The following is a 13,532-nucleotide window of genomic DNA, read 5'->3' on the forward strand; positions in this document are numbered from 1 at the left end:
CTGTCCCTAGTTTCTGATAATCTCCTTCCCTCAGATTCACATCAGCATTTCTCAAAGATGTTTTTTAAAAGACTTTGGGAAGATGGACAGAATTTCTTCATGGTCAAATAAGTATTGGAAATACTATACATTATATTCCCTTCTGAGATAATCTCTGTGGATATTGGCAAGCTAAGAACTGAGTCTGTGTGTGTGTGTGTGTGTGTGTGTCCTGTGGCCATCCCACAGACCTGGATTTCTTTTCTTTTCTTTTTTAAGACCGATTTTATTTGAGAGAGAGAGAGAGAGAACTAGAGGGAATAGGATCAGAAGAAGAAATAGACTTCCCACTAAGCAGGGAGCCTGATATGGGACTTGATTGCGTGACTCCAGGATCATGACCTGAGCCAAACGCAGACACTTAAACAACTGAGCCACCCAGGCGCCCCAGACCTGGCTTTCAGCAGAACATTCCATGCATCTGTGAGACTGGTTTCTTCTCTGATCTCAACCATTTGTTTTGTTGGTTTTTAGTGTGGATTTTCTACCAAAGCTTAGAGATTTTTACATTTATCATCTGCTTTGAATCTGATTTGTATTTCCTGTTCAGTCTTGGGTCTTATTTCATCATTTTTTTCTTCCTAGAGAAGCCAGTATTTCTGGTCTAGAACCTACTTAAAATCTGAACCTTTTCTTGTCCCAACAACCTAATACTTTCTGGATGAGGATAGTACCTAATCTGTGTGTGTGTGTATGTGTGTGCATGTGTGTGCACATGCATGTGTGTGTTCATATATAAAAGTAAATATGGGGAGTGCCTGGGTGGCTCAGTCTGTTAAGCACCCAACTCTTGATCTCAGCTCAGCTCCTGATCTTGGGGTTGCAAGTTCAAGCCCTGCACTGGGCTCCACACTTCAAAAACAAACAAACAAACAAACAAACAAATAAATGTAGACATAGATATTTGCTGCTATTCTTTTAATGTTTCCATGACTCTTAACATCCCCAAGTGTTATATGTCTTGACCAAAGTGGGGCTTGGATTCTTGAATTTGTGATTTACTTCTTACTTCATCATTATTCTACTCCTGCAGCAGATGGGTTTCCAGAGGTTGGAGAAGGCCTTGTTGGCAGAGTAACTTGCTACAGCTAAGTACTTTGTCAGTATTTCTCTCAGTCATTCAGCTGAAGTGGTCCCTAGACCATTGCTCCCTATTGGGCCACAGGATCTCAATTCTCAATTCTCAGCTTTCATTCTCTTTGTTAAGAGAGATCCAACTGAGAGCTTAGTTTTAATTAGTCTTCTAAGCTACTGGCTTTATATTATTCTTATGTGTATATTAAAACTTTGCCATAGAAGTTTTGCTTAAGAAGTCTGCATCCTGTTTATAGAGCCCTTTAATTGCTCTCCCAATCCCCAGTGGGAGGGGGTGGTGCTTGCTTTAAGACGGAAATGATTTTTTTTTTTTTTAAAGATTTTTTATTTATTTATTTGACAGAGAGAGATCACAAGTACTGGCAGAGAGGCAGTCAGAGAGAGGAGGAAGCAGGCTCCCTGCTAAGCAGAGAGCCCGACGTGGGACTCGATCCCAGGACCCTGAGATCATGACCTGAGCCGAAGGCAGCGGCTTAACCCACTGAGCCACCCAGGCGCCCCGATTTTTTTTTTTAATGGTTATAGTTGTTGATTTTAAGCCACTTATGAGAATCTGATAAAGACGCTGCTCCCCACTTGTTATTCTCCAAGTGTTTTCATATCATTGCTATATTTATTTTTAGAAACACAATATTGGAATTATTCATATGCTTATTTAAAGATAAAGAAACTGAGGCAGGAAAGTTAAATGTTTATCAAAATGAAGGACATTTGTGAACAGTGAAAATATCCTCATCAGGTCAGACTGTTAAATGAGTGGTTTAAAGGAATTTCTCAAAGGGGTCAGAGATAACCAAATTGGTAAGGACATGGAGCTTGGGGGTCAGAGAGACCAGGGCCTTAATTATGGCTCTGTGTGAAGTGGGACAAGTTAATCAATCAACCTAGAACTTGTGTTCTAGGTTGTAAAGTGAGGTAGTAAGACCTATCACACAGAATGTGATATCAAAGTATACATATATGTACCATGTTCACTGATGGCTTGATGATTATTTATCATAGCTTTGTGAAGTGCTTTAGTGAAATAAACCTTGTTGGGGAATATTTAGACTTCTATTGAATTGACAAGGAAGAGAATTAATAACAGATAAAACAGAAAAGGGACAGACTGTTCATTTTATTTAAACTCCTATTAAAAATATGAAGTCATTCCAGATTAAAAAAAGAAAAGAATGCTCGCTGCCTTTCAAAAGATGCTGAGAATTGTCAAGGTAGAGCGAAGTGAGAGATAATTCAAAATTAGTATTGAACTGGATGTGTTCAAATTAGATTCATGCCCGTTTGCTGCCTAGCAACCACAGTATTTGTCCTCGCCACCCCGTGGGGAGCCACAGGGCACTTAGTGCAGAGAGGACCACAAAGGTTGCTGAGTGCAATGAAGCAGAGGCTGTAAGGGAAACACGTGTTTCTACAAAACATCAATGAATTCATTTCAGTGCTGGCTTAATCCAGTTTCAAAAATCCAACCAGCGTTTCTCGAAGTGTGAGCCATTAACTATAGGCATCAGAGTTACCTGGCCAAAATGAGTGGGCCTGTCAGGAAGGGGACTGAGGGGCGTAGTCCTTCCAGAGGGAAGCTGTTGTAAAGCATCTTCTGGGCACTTAGCATCCTGGTTAAGAGGCCAGAGGCCACTGTGGCTGCATGGCAAGGGTAGGGATGCTGGATCTGTCCCAGCTCTGTGATGCTGAATATTTGCTTAATCTTTCTATAAAAATTCCGTCGTCGTTACAAATTGCTGCTGCTACAACAACATATGTTTATAATCACTGCAAGTACAGAGCTTAGAAGTGTATCTGGCACAAAGGAAGTCGTCGATAAAGGTTAGCTGCTATTATCTACGGGGATCAAGACTTCTTGCCAGCATAATTCCTCAGTCTTAACCCAGCTCTCTGGTGGCCATTTCTTTTTATTTGCTGTCTCCAGGCTTGACTACTCATGGTCTATTATTATCACATGATATTTGTAGCTGGAGTTTGTCTTCTTCCTATCCGGGAAGTACAGGCTTTCCTTTATTTCCATCCTTAAAACCAAGCAAACTGGGGCAGTTCTCACAGGTAGTGATGGAGAAAAATTAGCAGGGAAGAGATAATTTCTTCCCAGGCTTCCTCTTCTTTCTCTTCTTTTCCTCTTTCTACTTTAGATCCATGCAGTTGAGAAAAGCGTGAGGTTCATTCATGTTGCCCAGACACATGTTCGGTCCTGAAACTTGCAACAGAAAAGTTGGGCAGATATCTGGGAACGAAGGTAAAAGACACTGTACTTGACTTCTCCTTGGAGCAGTTCTTGGGAGAAAGGAGAGGCCGGGGGTAGAAGTGAGAAAAGCAGAAATAACCGCAGGCTGCAAACAGCTGAAAGGTAGGAACAAAGGTAAAGGGGAGAACCTTTGCGCCGGGAGAAATAACAAAACAAAGGCAAATTTGGGGGCCAATCTCTTCTCCCCCAAAGTTGACATTCTCAGAAAACTACAAGAAAGACAGGGGTCATGCCGGCCGTTGGAAGTTGTGGTACAGAAATTCATGAAAGTAAAATGGAACTAAAGACCTCTAAGAACACCTAGAATATCTTCAGAGGTCTCCAGTGTTGTACTGGTCTTCTTTTCAGGTTGGTTGTCCTTTCCTTGGGAAAGTAGCTAAACTGGACACCATGATTAGATGCAGAGACTGGGGATAGGCTTTCTGAATCCATCTTGAGATTCAGGATTTGAGCTGATTGGCCCCACCTTGAAGGCATGCCAGATAATAAAACAAGCAAGTGTGAAGAGCCAAGGGCTGCAGCAGGTTGGCCATGAAATCCAAGGTCTCCGAGCCTCAGGTACCAGAGACCCACAGCAGACCACTAAGAACCCCTGGTTCATGTGAGTGATTTTTCACAGCCTAAAGCAGACTGCTGAAAACCTAGAAATAGACAAATACCCAGTGTACACAGAAAGAGGTAAAAAGACCATGAAATGAAAATTTCCTAAAATTGTGGAAATGTTTATAAATCCACAGTAGTTCTATTACAAGTGGTGATGAATGGCCTATATCAGATGAACTTAATTGGCTTCTATGATGAACAGACAAGGCCAGCAAGTGGAATCGTAAACCAAAGTAATAGGGGATTTTGATCATTCTGCATATCTTCACTGTCAAAGTAAAATAGTAATAATAATAAAATCTGATGTCATCTTTAAGGCAACTAATGAGTGATTTAAAGAATAAAATTGGATTTTAACTTTTGGAGACAATTTTAAGAGAGACACTTGGGTTACCTCCAATTCTAGCAGCATTTTAAGATGTACTCTATTTTTTTCTGCCTGCCTTTCTGCCTACTTGTGATCTTTGTCTGTCAAATAGAGAAATAGAATCTTTAAAAAAATAAATATTTTCTTGTGACTTTATTTATGGCACTTTTAATTGTATAAAAATTAAAATGAAAGAATTTTATTTTCTTAAATCTGTACATTTCCCCTAAATTTCTGATTAAAAATGTTCTCCTATAGTTTTAATATTTTTGTTTTTAAAATTTAAACTGTTTTTATTGACCTGATGTTAATTTTTGTATTAGTGTGAGATAGAACCTTAACTTTATTTTCATCCAGAATGAATAACCAAGTGGTGTTCATGAAATTATCTATCCCTGAGAGATATTTGAGAATTTGAAATGCCATGTTAGTCATTTATTATGTAATTTACTACATAATTTACATATTTATTTTAATAATTACATATTTATTTGGCTATGTATTTGGATATGTTTCTAGATACTGTCTTTCATTTCACTGATTTATTTGTTTATTCCAGAAGATAGAAAAATTTGGAGAGTGTCGCAGATTTTTAAAGCTAGCATTGGTTTAATACCAAGGTGAGGAAAGAAAATTAGAGCTAATTTCACTCATGAATATAAATGCAAAAGTATGAAATAAAATATTAGCAATTTGAGGGCGCCTGGGTGGCTCAGTGGGTTAAGCCGCTGCCTTCGGCTCAGGTCATGATCTCAGGGTCCTGGGATCGAGTCCCGCATCGGGCTCTCTGCTCAGCAGGGAGCCTGCTTCCTCCTCTCTCTCTCTCTGCCTCTCAGCCTACTTGTAATCTCTCTCTGTCAAATAAATAAATAAAATCTTTAAAAAAAAAAAAGAATCTTTAAAAAAAAAAAAAAAAAAAAAAAATATTAGCAATTTGAATTCAGTAAAGTATTAAGGTAATAATACAATTTGAACAAGGAAGTTTATACCAGAAATACAAATATGAATCCACAGGACAGAAACCTATTAATTTTATTACAGAGCTAAATTCAAGTGATAAAGCTATTATATCAGAAGACTGCATATAAATTTCATACTATAGGGAAGACAATCTTTAGAAGCACTTAAAGAGACCAGGAAAGATCCTTCTTAGACAATTTTTTTATGCCAGGAACTGTCATAACACCAAGTTTCTTAAAACATCAAAGATGCTAAAGGCCTCCCTCTAAAATCAAAATTAAGACAGGATGTCCAATATGAGCATTATTATTCAACATTGTTTCAGAGATATCAGATAATAAAACAAGGCAAGAACAAAGAAAATTTTAATTGTTTGCAGATGATACCATACACACTTAAAAAATCAAAGAAGAACCATAAATGGTGTCTTTCTATCTGCAAAAAAATAAAGTAAAAATGAAAAAAAAACCACTAAAATTACAAAAGAACTATTAAGATAAGGACATTTAGTGAGCTGGTGATACATATTCAAAGGTCAATATATTTTCAAAAATATCAGCAATGAACAGTAAGAAAAGGAATTTGTTTTAAAGAAATTCTCTCATTTGTGGGTTCCTTGGTGGCTCAGTCAGCTAAACATCTGTCTTTGGTTCAGGTCATGATCCGAGGATCCTGGGATCCAGTCCTGCATTGGGCTCCCGGCTCATCGGGGAGTCTACTTCTCCCTTTACCCTTTCTCCCTGCTTGTGATCCCTTTCTCTCTCTCTTGCTCTATAAAATAAAATCTTTAAAAAAAATTCTCATATTTGCAATAAAACTATAAAGTACCTGGAAATAAATTTAACAGCAAGTTAAAGATCTTTACATAAAAGTGCAATGTTTTAGGGAAGAACATTCAGGAAGCACTGATTAAATATTCCCAGTTAGGAATTCAATATCATAAATTTTTCATATCCCAAGTTAGCACCTATTTACATATTTGCTGAAGAACTTTTGTAGACCTTGTCTTAGCGGTTCTGATTTTTTTGTGTAAAAAATGATTTGTCAACTCTTTTTTAAACTGTGATGCCCTACCAGATATTAAAACTTCCTCTAAGATGAATGTAAACAAAGTATTTTGGTACTGACGTCACATTTATTATTTTTATCAGTAAATACGAAAATAGTATACCCAGATAGCCTGATGTTATCTGATTCTGTTCTTTTTCCTTTTTTTTAACTCCTTAGAATGTAGTGTAATTTAGTGTGAACTCTGGGAAATAAATATGGAACTGGAAAAAAAGACCCATAAATTTATGGCAGAAGATTTGGACTGAAGTGTATAATATAAAGTATGTATGTTTAATACAGATTGATATTAATATGTATGTTAATAAAGCTAGCTTATATTCATGCACATATGTTTAAGAGCTGAGAAAGGGTTTTGCTATGGGATATAGCTTTAATTAAATACTAACTGGGATACACCATTTTCTGTCAGAATTCAGTTTGGCCTATGCTAAATTTTCCCATTGCATTTTCTGTAAAGGAAGGATTAGCGTCATTTATTTACTCCAGGAACATCTTCTAAGGAGCTGCCGTAAAGCGTTCTAGGTCTGGTTAGAAGAAGAAGCAGTTTTGTAGGTCTCTCTTATACCATCTGAATGCGAGCAAATGCTATACCAACAGATTTTTATCATAACCACAGGGTTTCACCATGAACTATTTCCATAATTAGTACTGAAAAAAGATGTATCTTTCTCTCTCTTTTTAAAAAGATTTTATTTATTTATTTGAAAGAGAGATAGTGAGAGCATAAGCAGGGCAAGGAGAGAGAGGGAGAAAGGCTCCCCACTGAGCAGAGAGCCCAAAGTGGGACTCGATCCCAGGACCCTGATATCATGACTTATGTTGAAGTCAGACACTTAACAGACTGAGCCAATATTTCTCTCTCAAAATAGAAACTCTGTTATCCAAAATTCTCACATCTTATGGCCTTGCCAACAACTCAGTCTAGATAAGCAAAATAAAATTAAATTTTTCCATTAAGAATACAGAACTATTCCTCAATGTGAGGAGTTTAAGCAATATAAAAACAAAAGAAAAAAAAAAAAGTCCAAAGCTTGAAGAGTCACCAGATACTGAAAAATGATTAACAGGAAAATGCAAAGAATCTACAGGTGACACCAGCTGGAAGACATCAATTAATCATAGCATCTGGAATTCTCTGTTGAAAAGTAAAGGGAGGCAATGATGATAGGAAGTTGAACTGAGCTCATTACAACTTTTAACAGAGCTTTATAAAGAAATGATTGGAAGCTCACATTTACCTCTTTCACCAGTAAATTTTCTGCTTTGTGCTCTGCGTCTTCAGGTACTGTGGAGTACAAAGTCCGGATATCCCAAGACACCGTTGCCGTCTGGGAAGAACGATAAAGAGAAATTAAGTTTCTCCAACTTAGAAGCACGGAGCAGACCATCATACCAAAAATATAATAGAAAAGTGTCTTCAATTTTATTACCTAACAGTAAAAGAAGACAGAGAAACTTTCAATCTCTAGGAGAGAAGAGCCAGCCCTCCGATAGCTTGTCAATGCCAGCACTATTAAATTACTCTCTATCAGTGGAGCTCATACTTTGAGGCTATTTCATTTCGCTGTAGGAAACAATAGTTGGGGCATCTGTGTATTCTGACCAGCTTATTTCTATTATGTCTTTTGTTGTTGTTATACTCCTAAAATAAATTTGAAGTGGAAGAGAAAACTTATAAAAGCATCATGATTTTAATCGTAGTGTAAATAATTTCTTGAAGGTAAAGTTAATCCATTTTTAGAAGCTGTGAGTGTGTGTGTGTGTGTGTGGTCACAATTTTAAGGGTGGGAGGAAAGCAAGGGCATTCAGTAAACCTGGATCTTGAAGAAAAAAATAACTCGTGCTTTTGGCCTCATGATTTTTGTTAAAATAAGTGAAATGTTTTTACCTTCAGTGCTCAGCAAACAACTTTGCATTAAATGAATAGACGTATGTTAAAAGTATAAAAGATCTCTTAAAATAAAACATCCAAAACAGAATTTCATAGGTTGTTTCTTCTTTATATCATATAGAGTGTTCAGCTCCATCAAGTTGTGGGGAGTGTGGGAGACCCTAAAAATGGTAGTTTTCTCTCACCTGCCTGTAGCTTTCTTTAGTCTGTACTCCTTGGTGGTTCCAGAGGCCCTGGGGTGATGGGTCTGTTACCATACATGGCACCAACCTTTGGGGTTTTTCCGTTTGCATATCCCCAAATCCTCAAATGATTCATCAGCATTTCTAAAGCAGGAACTAAAGTTCATTTTAATTGTTCTAGGTGAAGTGGGGTTTTTTTCTAGACCAATTAATGAAACAGATGAGAATCTCAAAACCCCTCTTGAGTTTTGGAGAAGTTGGATAGGGAAGGGGCTCAGGGAATTTGGTCCCCAACTGCATCATCAGACCTTTTCTTCCAGTCCAAGACTCATGTTTTCTTCAAATGACCCTTTTGCTTCACCCTTGATATAAGCTCCCTGAAGGCAAGAACTTTGGTTTCTTTTGTTCACTACTATAATCTCGTGTCCAGTTGGGTATTTAAATATTTATTTCTTAAGTATGTTGAGTGTGTATGGATATGTGGGTTCTGTGCATGAATGTGTGTGTATGTGTGTGTGTGTGTCTGTCTGGTATGCTGGTATGTGTCTGCATAAGTGTGTATGATTAGGCATAGTACAGGAGTGTGTCTGTGAGTATGGGTGCATGGTTATTGATGATGCATGATGGTATGCTATATTTGAGTGTGTGTATGCTATATTTGAGTGTGTGTATAAGTATGTGTAGTGTGAGTGTGGGTATGGTGTGTGTGTGCTGTGTGAGCACGTGTGTGTCTGTGCATGTATGAATGGGTATGCTGAATGTGTGTGTGTGTGTGTGTGTGTGTATGTGTATGTGTGTGTGTGCATGTCTGCATGTGTATACTTTGGAGCATGGGTTTAGACACTGTGAAAGAGGAAGAATGTCATGTGACTCTATCAAAATCAGAGGATAGGGGCGCCTGGGTGGCTCAGTGGGTTAAGCCGATGCCTTCGGCTCAGGTCATGATCTCAGGGTCCTGGGATCAAGTCCCGCATCGGGCTCTCTGCTCAGCAGGGAGCCTGCTTCTCTCTCTCTCTCTCTGCCTGCCTCTCTGTGTACTGTGATCTCTCTCTGTCAAATAAATAAATAAAATCTTAAAAAAACATCAGAGGATAAAAAATAATGAGAAAATGAAATTCTAGATACATCATATGATAATAATCAATGTCCATCCTAAAATGCAGTTGTAGACTGAGTTTCCTTGATCAGTGGATTTCACTGCAGTTGTGTGAACAGAGTTCAGAAGTGGTACAGGGCCATAGCTATCAATATAAGCCAAGTGTAGATACACCCATGTGAAATAAGATAGGGTCAATTTAGGACTTATTATTTAGATTTTACATTTTTTATTCCTTTTGAATTGCCTCTTTCAAGTTGCTTTTTTTATGTTGTATACTCCTTAGAAGATGAAGAGTACATAAATTATATTGAAAGTTTGAAGTAAAAAATTAAAATCCATGCTAAAATTGAGTTTTGGAGATTCTTTCTAGATTTTCAATCATCTGGGGAGAACTCATTTCCTGTTTGAATAGATAATTCTCAGATACACAGTGTCACCAACTTGGTGTTTCTGGGGAACATTACATACTATAATCTACTGGCAAGATTAAGGATCTTTTTCTCTCTAGTCAAAACAATTTTATATATTTCAGTCATTACTTTACAATACATTTTTATACAAAAATACCATTCTTCTTTCTCATTATCCTGTGCAGTTTCCTTTTAGTTCCTTGCTTTAAAAAACAGTAGTTGCTGGAGGTGAGTGGAGCAAGATGGTAGAGGAGTCTGAGACTGAGATATCATCAGGAGTTCAGCTAGAGATTTACTAAACCATTCTGAACACCTACAAACTCAACAGAAGATTGAAGAGAAGAAGAGCAGCAATTCTAGGAACAGAAAATCGACCACTTTCCGGAAGGTAGGATGTGTGGAGAAGTGAATCCAAAACACCAGGAAGATAGACCGTGGTGGGGAGGGGCTGGCGCCTAACAAGTGAGAGAGCAGCTGAGTACAAAACCAGAACTTTTAGAAGTCTGCTCCACTGAGGGAAGTCACTCCAGAGGTCAAGCAGGAGGTGGAGCCCTGTCGGGGACAGTGTGATCTCAGGACACTCGGGCCACAGAAAGAACCAGGGGTGTCTGAGTGTGGCAGAGCTCCCATGTACCAGAGTGAGGAAGATGGCTGCAGAAACCGAGCTGAGCAGTGAGTTCTCAGCTCGGGATTACCTTAAACCGTGATTCAAGTCACAGTCAGACCGCTGCTCTTTGAGCAGGGACCCTACAAGCAACAGATCCAGGGAGACCCCCTCCTTCCTCCTCCAGAAGGAGTGGTGTGGGAGCGTGTTGCAGGAATCTGCTGGGTTTGGAGACTCCAAACGGGGCTGTGTGCCAGAGATAGAAACACTTGGTCACAGGCCAGGTGAGTACAGAGTGCTGCAGAGACCATGGAGATGGGAGGGATTGACTGCTTTTCTCTGAGGGTGCACTGAGGAGTGGGGCCCCAAGCTCTTGGCTCCTATGGGACCAGAGATTGGAAGGTCACCATTTTCATTCCTGTCTTCCAAAGCTGTACAGAAAGCATTCAGGAAACAAAAGCTACTGAGAGCGAACTCAAGCAGATTACTTAGCCTGACCCCTGGCAAGGGTGGTGCAATACTGCCTCAGGCAAAGACATCTGAGAATCACTGCAACAGGCCCCTCCCTCAGAAGATCAGCAAGAACATCCAGCCAAGACCAAGTTCACCAATCTATGAGAACTGCAGAACTCCAAAGCTAGGGGAAAACAACACATAGAATTCATGGTTTTTTTCCCCATAACCCTTTAGTCTTTTAAAGTTAAAATTTTTAAATTCTGTTTTTTTCTTATTCTATTTTTTAAAGAAATTTCCTCTTTCCTATTTTAACGTTTTTAACTATTTTTATCTTATCAGTACCTTTTAAAAATCTTTTAAAAATTCCACTTTTATAGTCATATTTTATCCCTTCATTGTATTTAAACTTATTTCTTATAACACTTTTTTTCCCCCTTAAAATTTTGGGATACAATTTCTTCTGCTAGATGAAAATACACCCTAAATCTAGTGCATACCTTCCCTACATATATTCAGACCACAATTCTTTGAAACAGGAACTCAATCATAAGAGGAAAATTGGAAAGAACTGAAGTAAGTGGAGGCTAAAGAGCATCCTACTTAAGACTGAATGGGTCAACCAGGAAATTAAAGAAGAATTTAAAAAATTCATGGAAACAAATGAAAATGAAAACACAACTGTTCAAAATATTTGGGACACAGCAAAGTGGTCCTGAAAGGAAATTATATAGCAATATATGACTTTCTCAAGAAACAAGAAAGGTCTCAAGTACACAGCCTAACCCTACACTTAAAGGAGCTGGAGAAAGAATAGCAAAGAAAGCCTACACCCAGCAGGAGAAGAGAAATAATAAAGATCAGAGCGGAAATCAATGAAATAGAAACTAAAAGAGCAGTAAGACAAATCAATGAAACTAGGAGCTAGTTCTTTGAAAGAATTGATAAGATTAATAAACCCCTGGCTAGACTTATCAAAAAGAAAGAGAAAGGACCCAAATTAATAAAATCATGAATGAAAGAGGAAAGATCACAACCAACACCAAAGAAATACAAACAATTATAAGAACATATTTTGAGCAACTATACATCAGCAAATTTGACAATCTGGAAGAAATGGATACATTGCTAGACACATATAAGCTACCAGAACTGAAGCAGGAAGAAATAGAAAACCAGAGCAATGAATCTTAGAACACTGAAAAAATAAAATAAAATTTAAAAAAAGAAGAAAAAGAAAAAGAAAACCTGAACAGACCCATAACCAGTAAGGAGATTGAAGCAGTCATCAAAAATCTACCAACAAACAGGAGACCAGGGCCAGACAGCTTCCCGGGAATTCTACCAAACATTTAAAAAAGAATTAATACCTAATCTCCTGAAACTGTTCCAAAAAAAATAGAAATGGAAGGAAAACTTCCAAATTCATTTGATGAGGCCAGTATTACCTTGATTCCAAAATCAAAGACCCCATCACAAAGGAAAATTACAGACCAATATCCTTGATGAATATGGATACAAAAATTCTCATCAAAATACTAGTTAATAGGATCCAACGGTACATTAAAATGATTATTCACCACGACCAAGTGAGATTTATTCCTGGGCTGGAAGACTGGTTCAATATCCACAAATCAATTAATGTGATAAAATACATTAATAAAACAAAGAACAAGAACCATATGATACTCTCAACAGATGCTGAAAAAGCATTTGACAAAGTATAGCATCCTTTTTTGATCAAAACTCTTCACAGTGTAAGGATAGAGGTTATATACCTCAATATCACCAAAGCCATCTGTGAAAAATCCACAGTGAATATCATTCTCAATGGGGAAAAGCTGAGCTTTTCCCCTAAGGTCAGGAACATGGCAGGGATGTCCTCGGTCACCACTGTGATTCAACAGAGTACTAGAAGTCCTAGTCTCAGCAATCAAACAACAAAAAGAAATAAAGAACATCTGAATTGGCAAAGAAGAAGCCAAACTCTCACTCTTTGCAGATGATATGATACTTTATGTGGAAAACCCAAAAGACTCCACTCCAAAATGGCTAGAACTCATACAGGAATTCAGTAAAGTGTCAGGATATAAAATCAATGTGCAAAAATCAGTTGCATTCCCAAACACTAAAAGCAAGACAGAAGAAAGAGAAATTAAGGAGTCAATCCCATTTACAATTGCACCCAAACCATGCGATACCTATGAGTAAATCTAACCAAAGAGGCAAAGAATCTGTACTCAGAAAGCTATAAAGTACTCACGAAAGAAATTGAGGAAGATGGAAAGAAATGGAAAAACTTTCTATGCTCATGGATTGGAAGAAGAAATACTGTGAAAACGTCTGTGCTACCTAAAGCAATCTACACATTTAACACAATCCCTATCAAAATACCATCCATTTTTTCCAAACAATGGAACAAATAATTCTAAAATTTATATGGAACCAGAAAAGACCCTGAAGAGCCAGAGAAATGTTGAAAAAGAAAACCAAATTTGGTGGCA

General features: G+C 37.8%; 1 protein-coding gene across 13 annotated transcripts in view; it reads right to left on the bottom strand.

Annotated features, from left to right (window-relative positions):
- The window catches only part of DOCK10 (dedicator of cytokinesis 10), a 268,794-nt gene that overhangs the window by 126,696 nt on the left and 128,566 nt on the right, over positions 1-13,532 (bottom strand). For all 13 annotated transcript variants that reach the window (XM_045078793.1, XM_045078792.1, XM_045078794.1 and 10 more), the window contains exon 3: positions 7,628-7,717. In XM_045078793.1, coding sequence (XP_044934728.1) covers positions 7,628-7,717 — 90 coding nt within the window. The remainder of the gene's footprint in view (positions 1-7,627; positions 7,718-13,532) is intronic.

Source organism: Mustela putorius, unplaced genomic scaffold (genome assembly GCF_011764305.1).
Source record: "Mustela putorius furo isolate JIRA1106 unplaced genomic scaffold, ASM1176430v1.1 tig00000275_pilon_pilon_pilon, whole genome shotgun sequence".
NCBI classification, from domain to species: domain Eukaryota; kingdom Metazoa; phylum Chordata; class Mammalia; order Carnivora; family Mustelidae; genus Mustela; species Mustela putorius.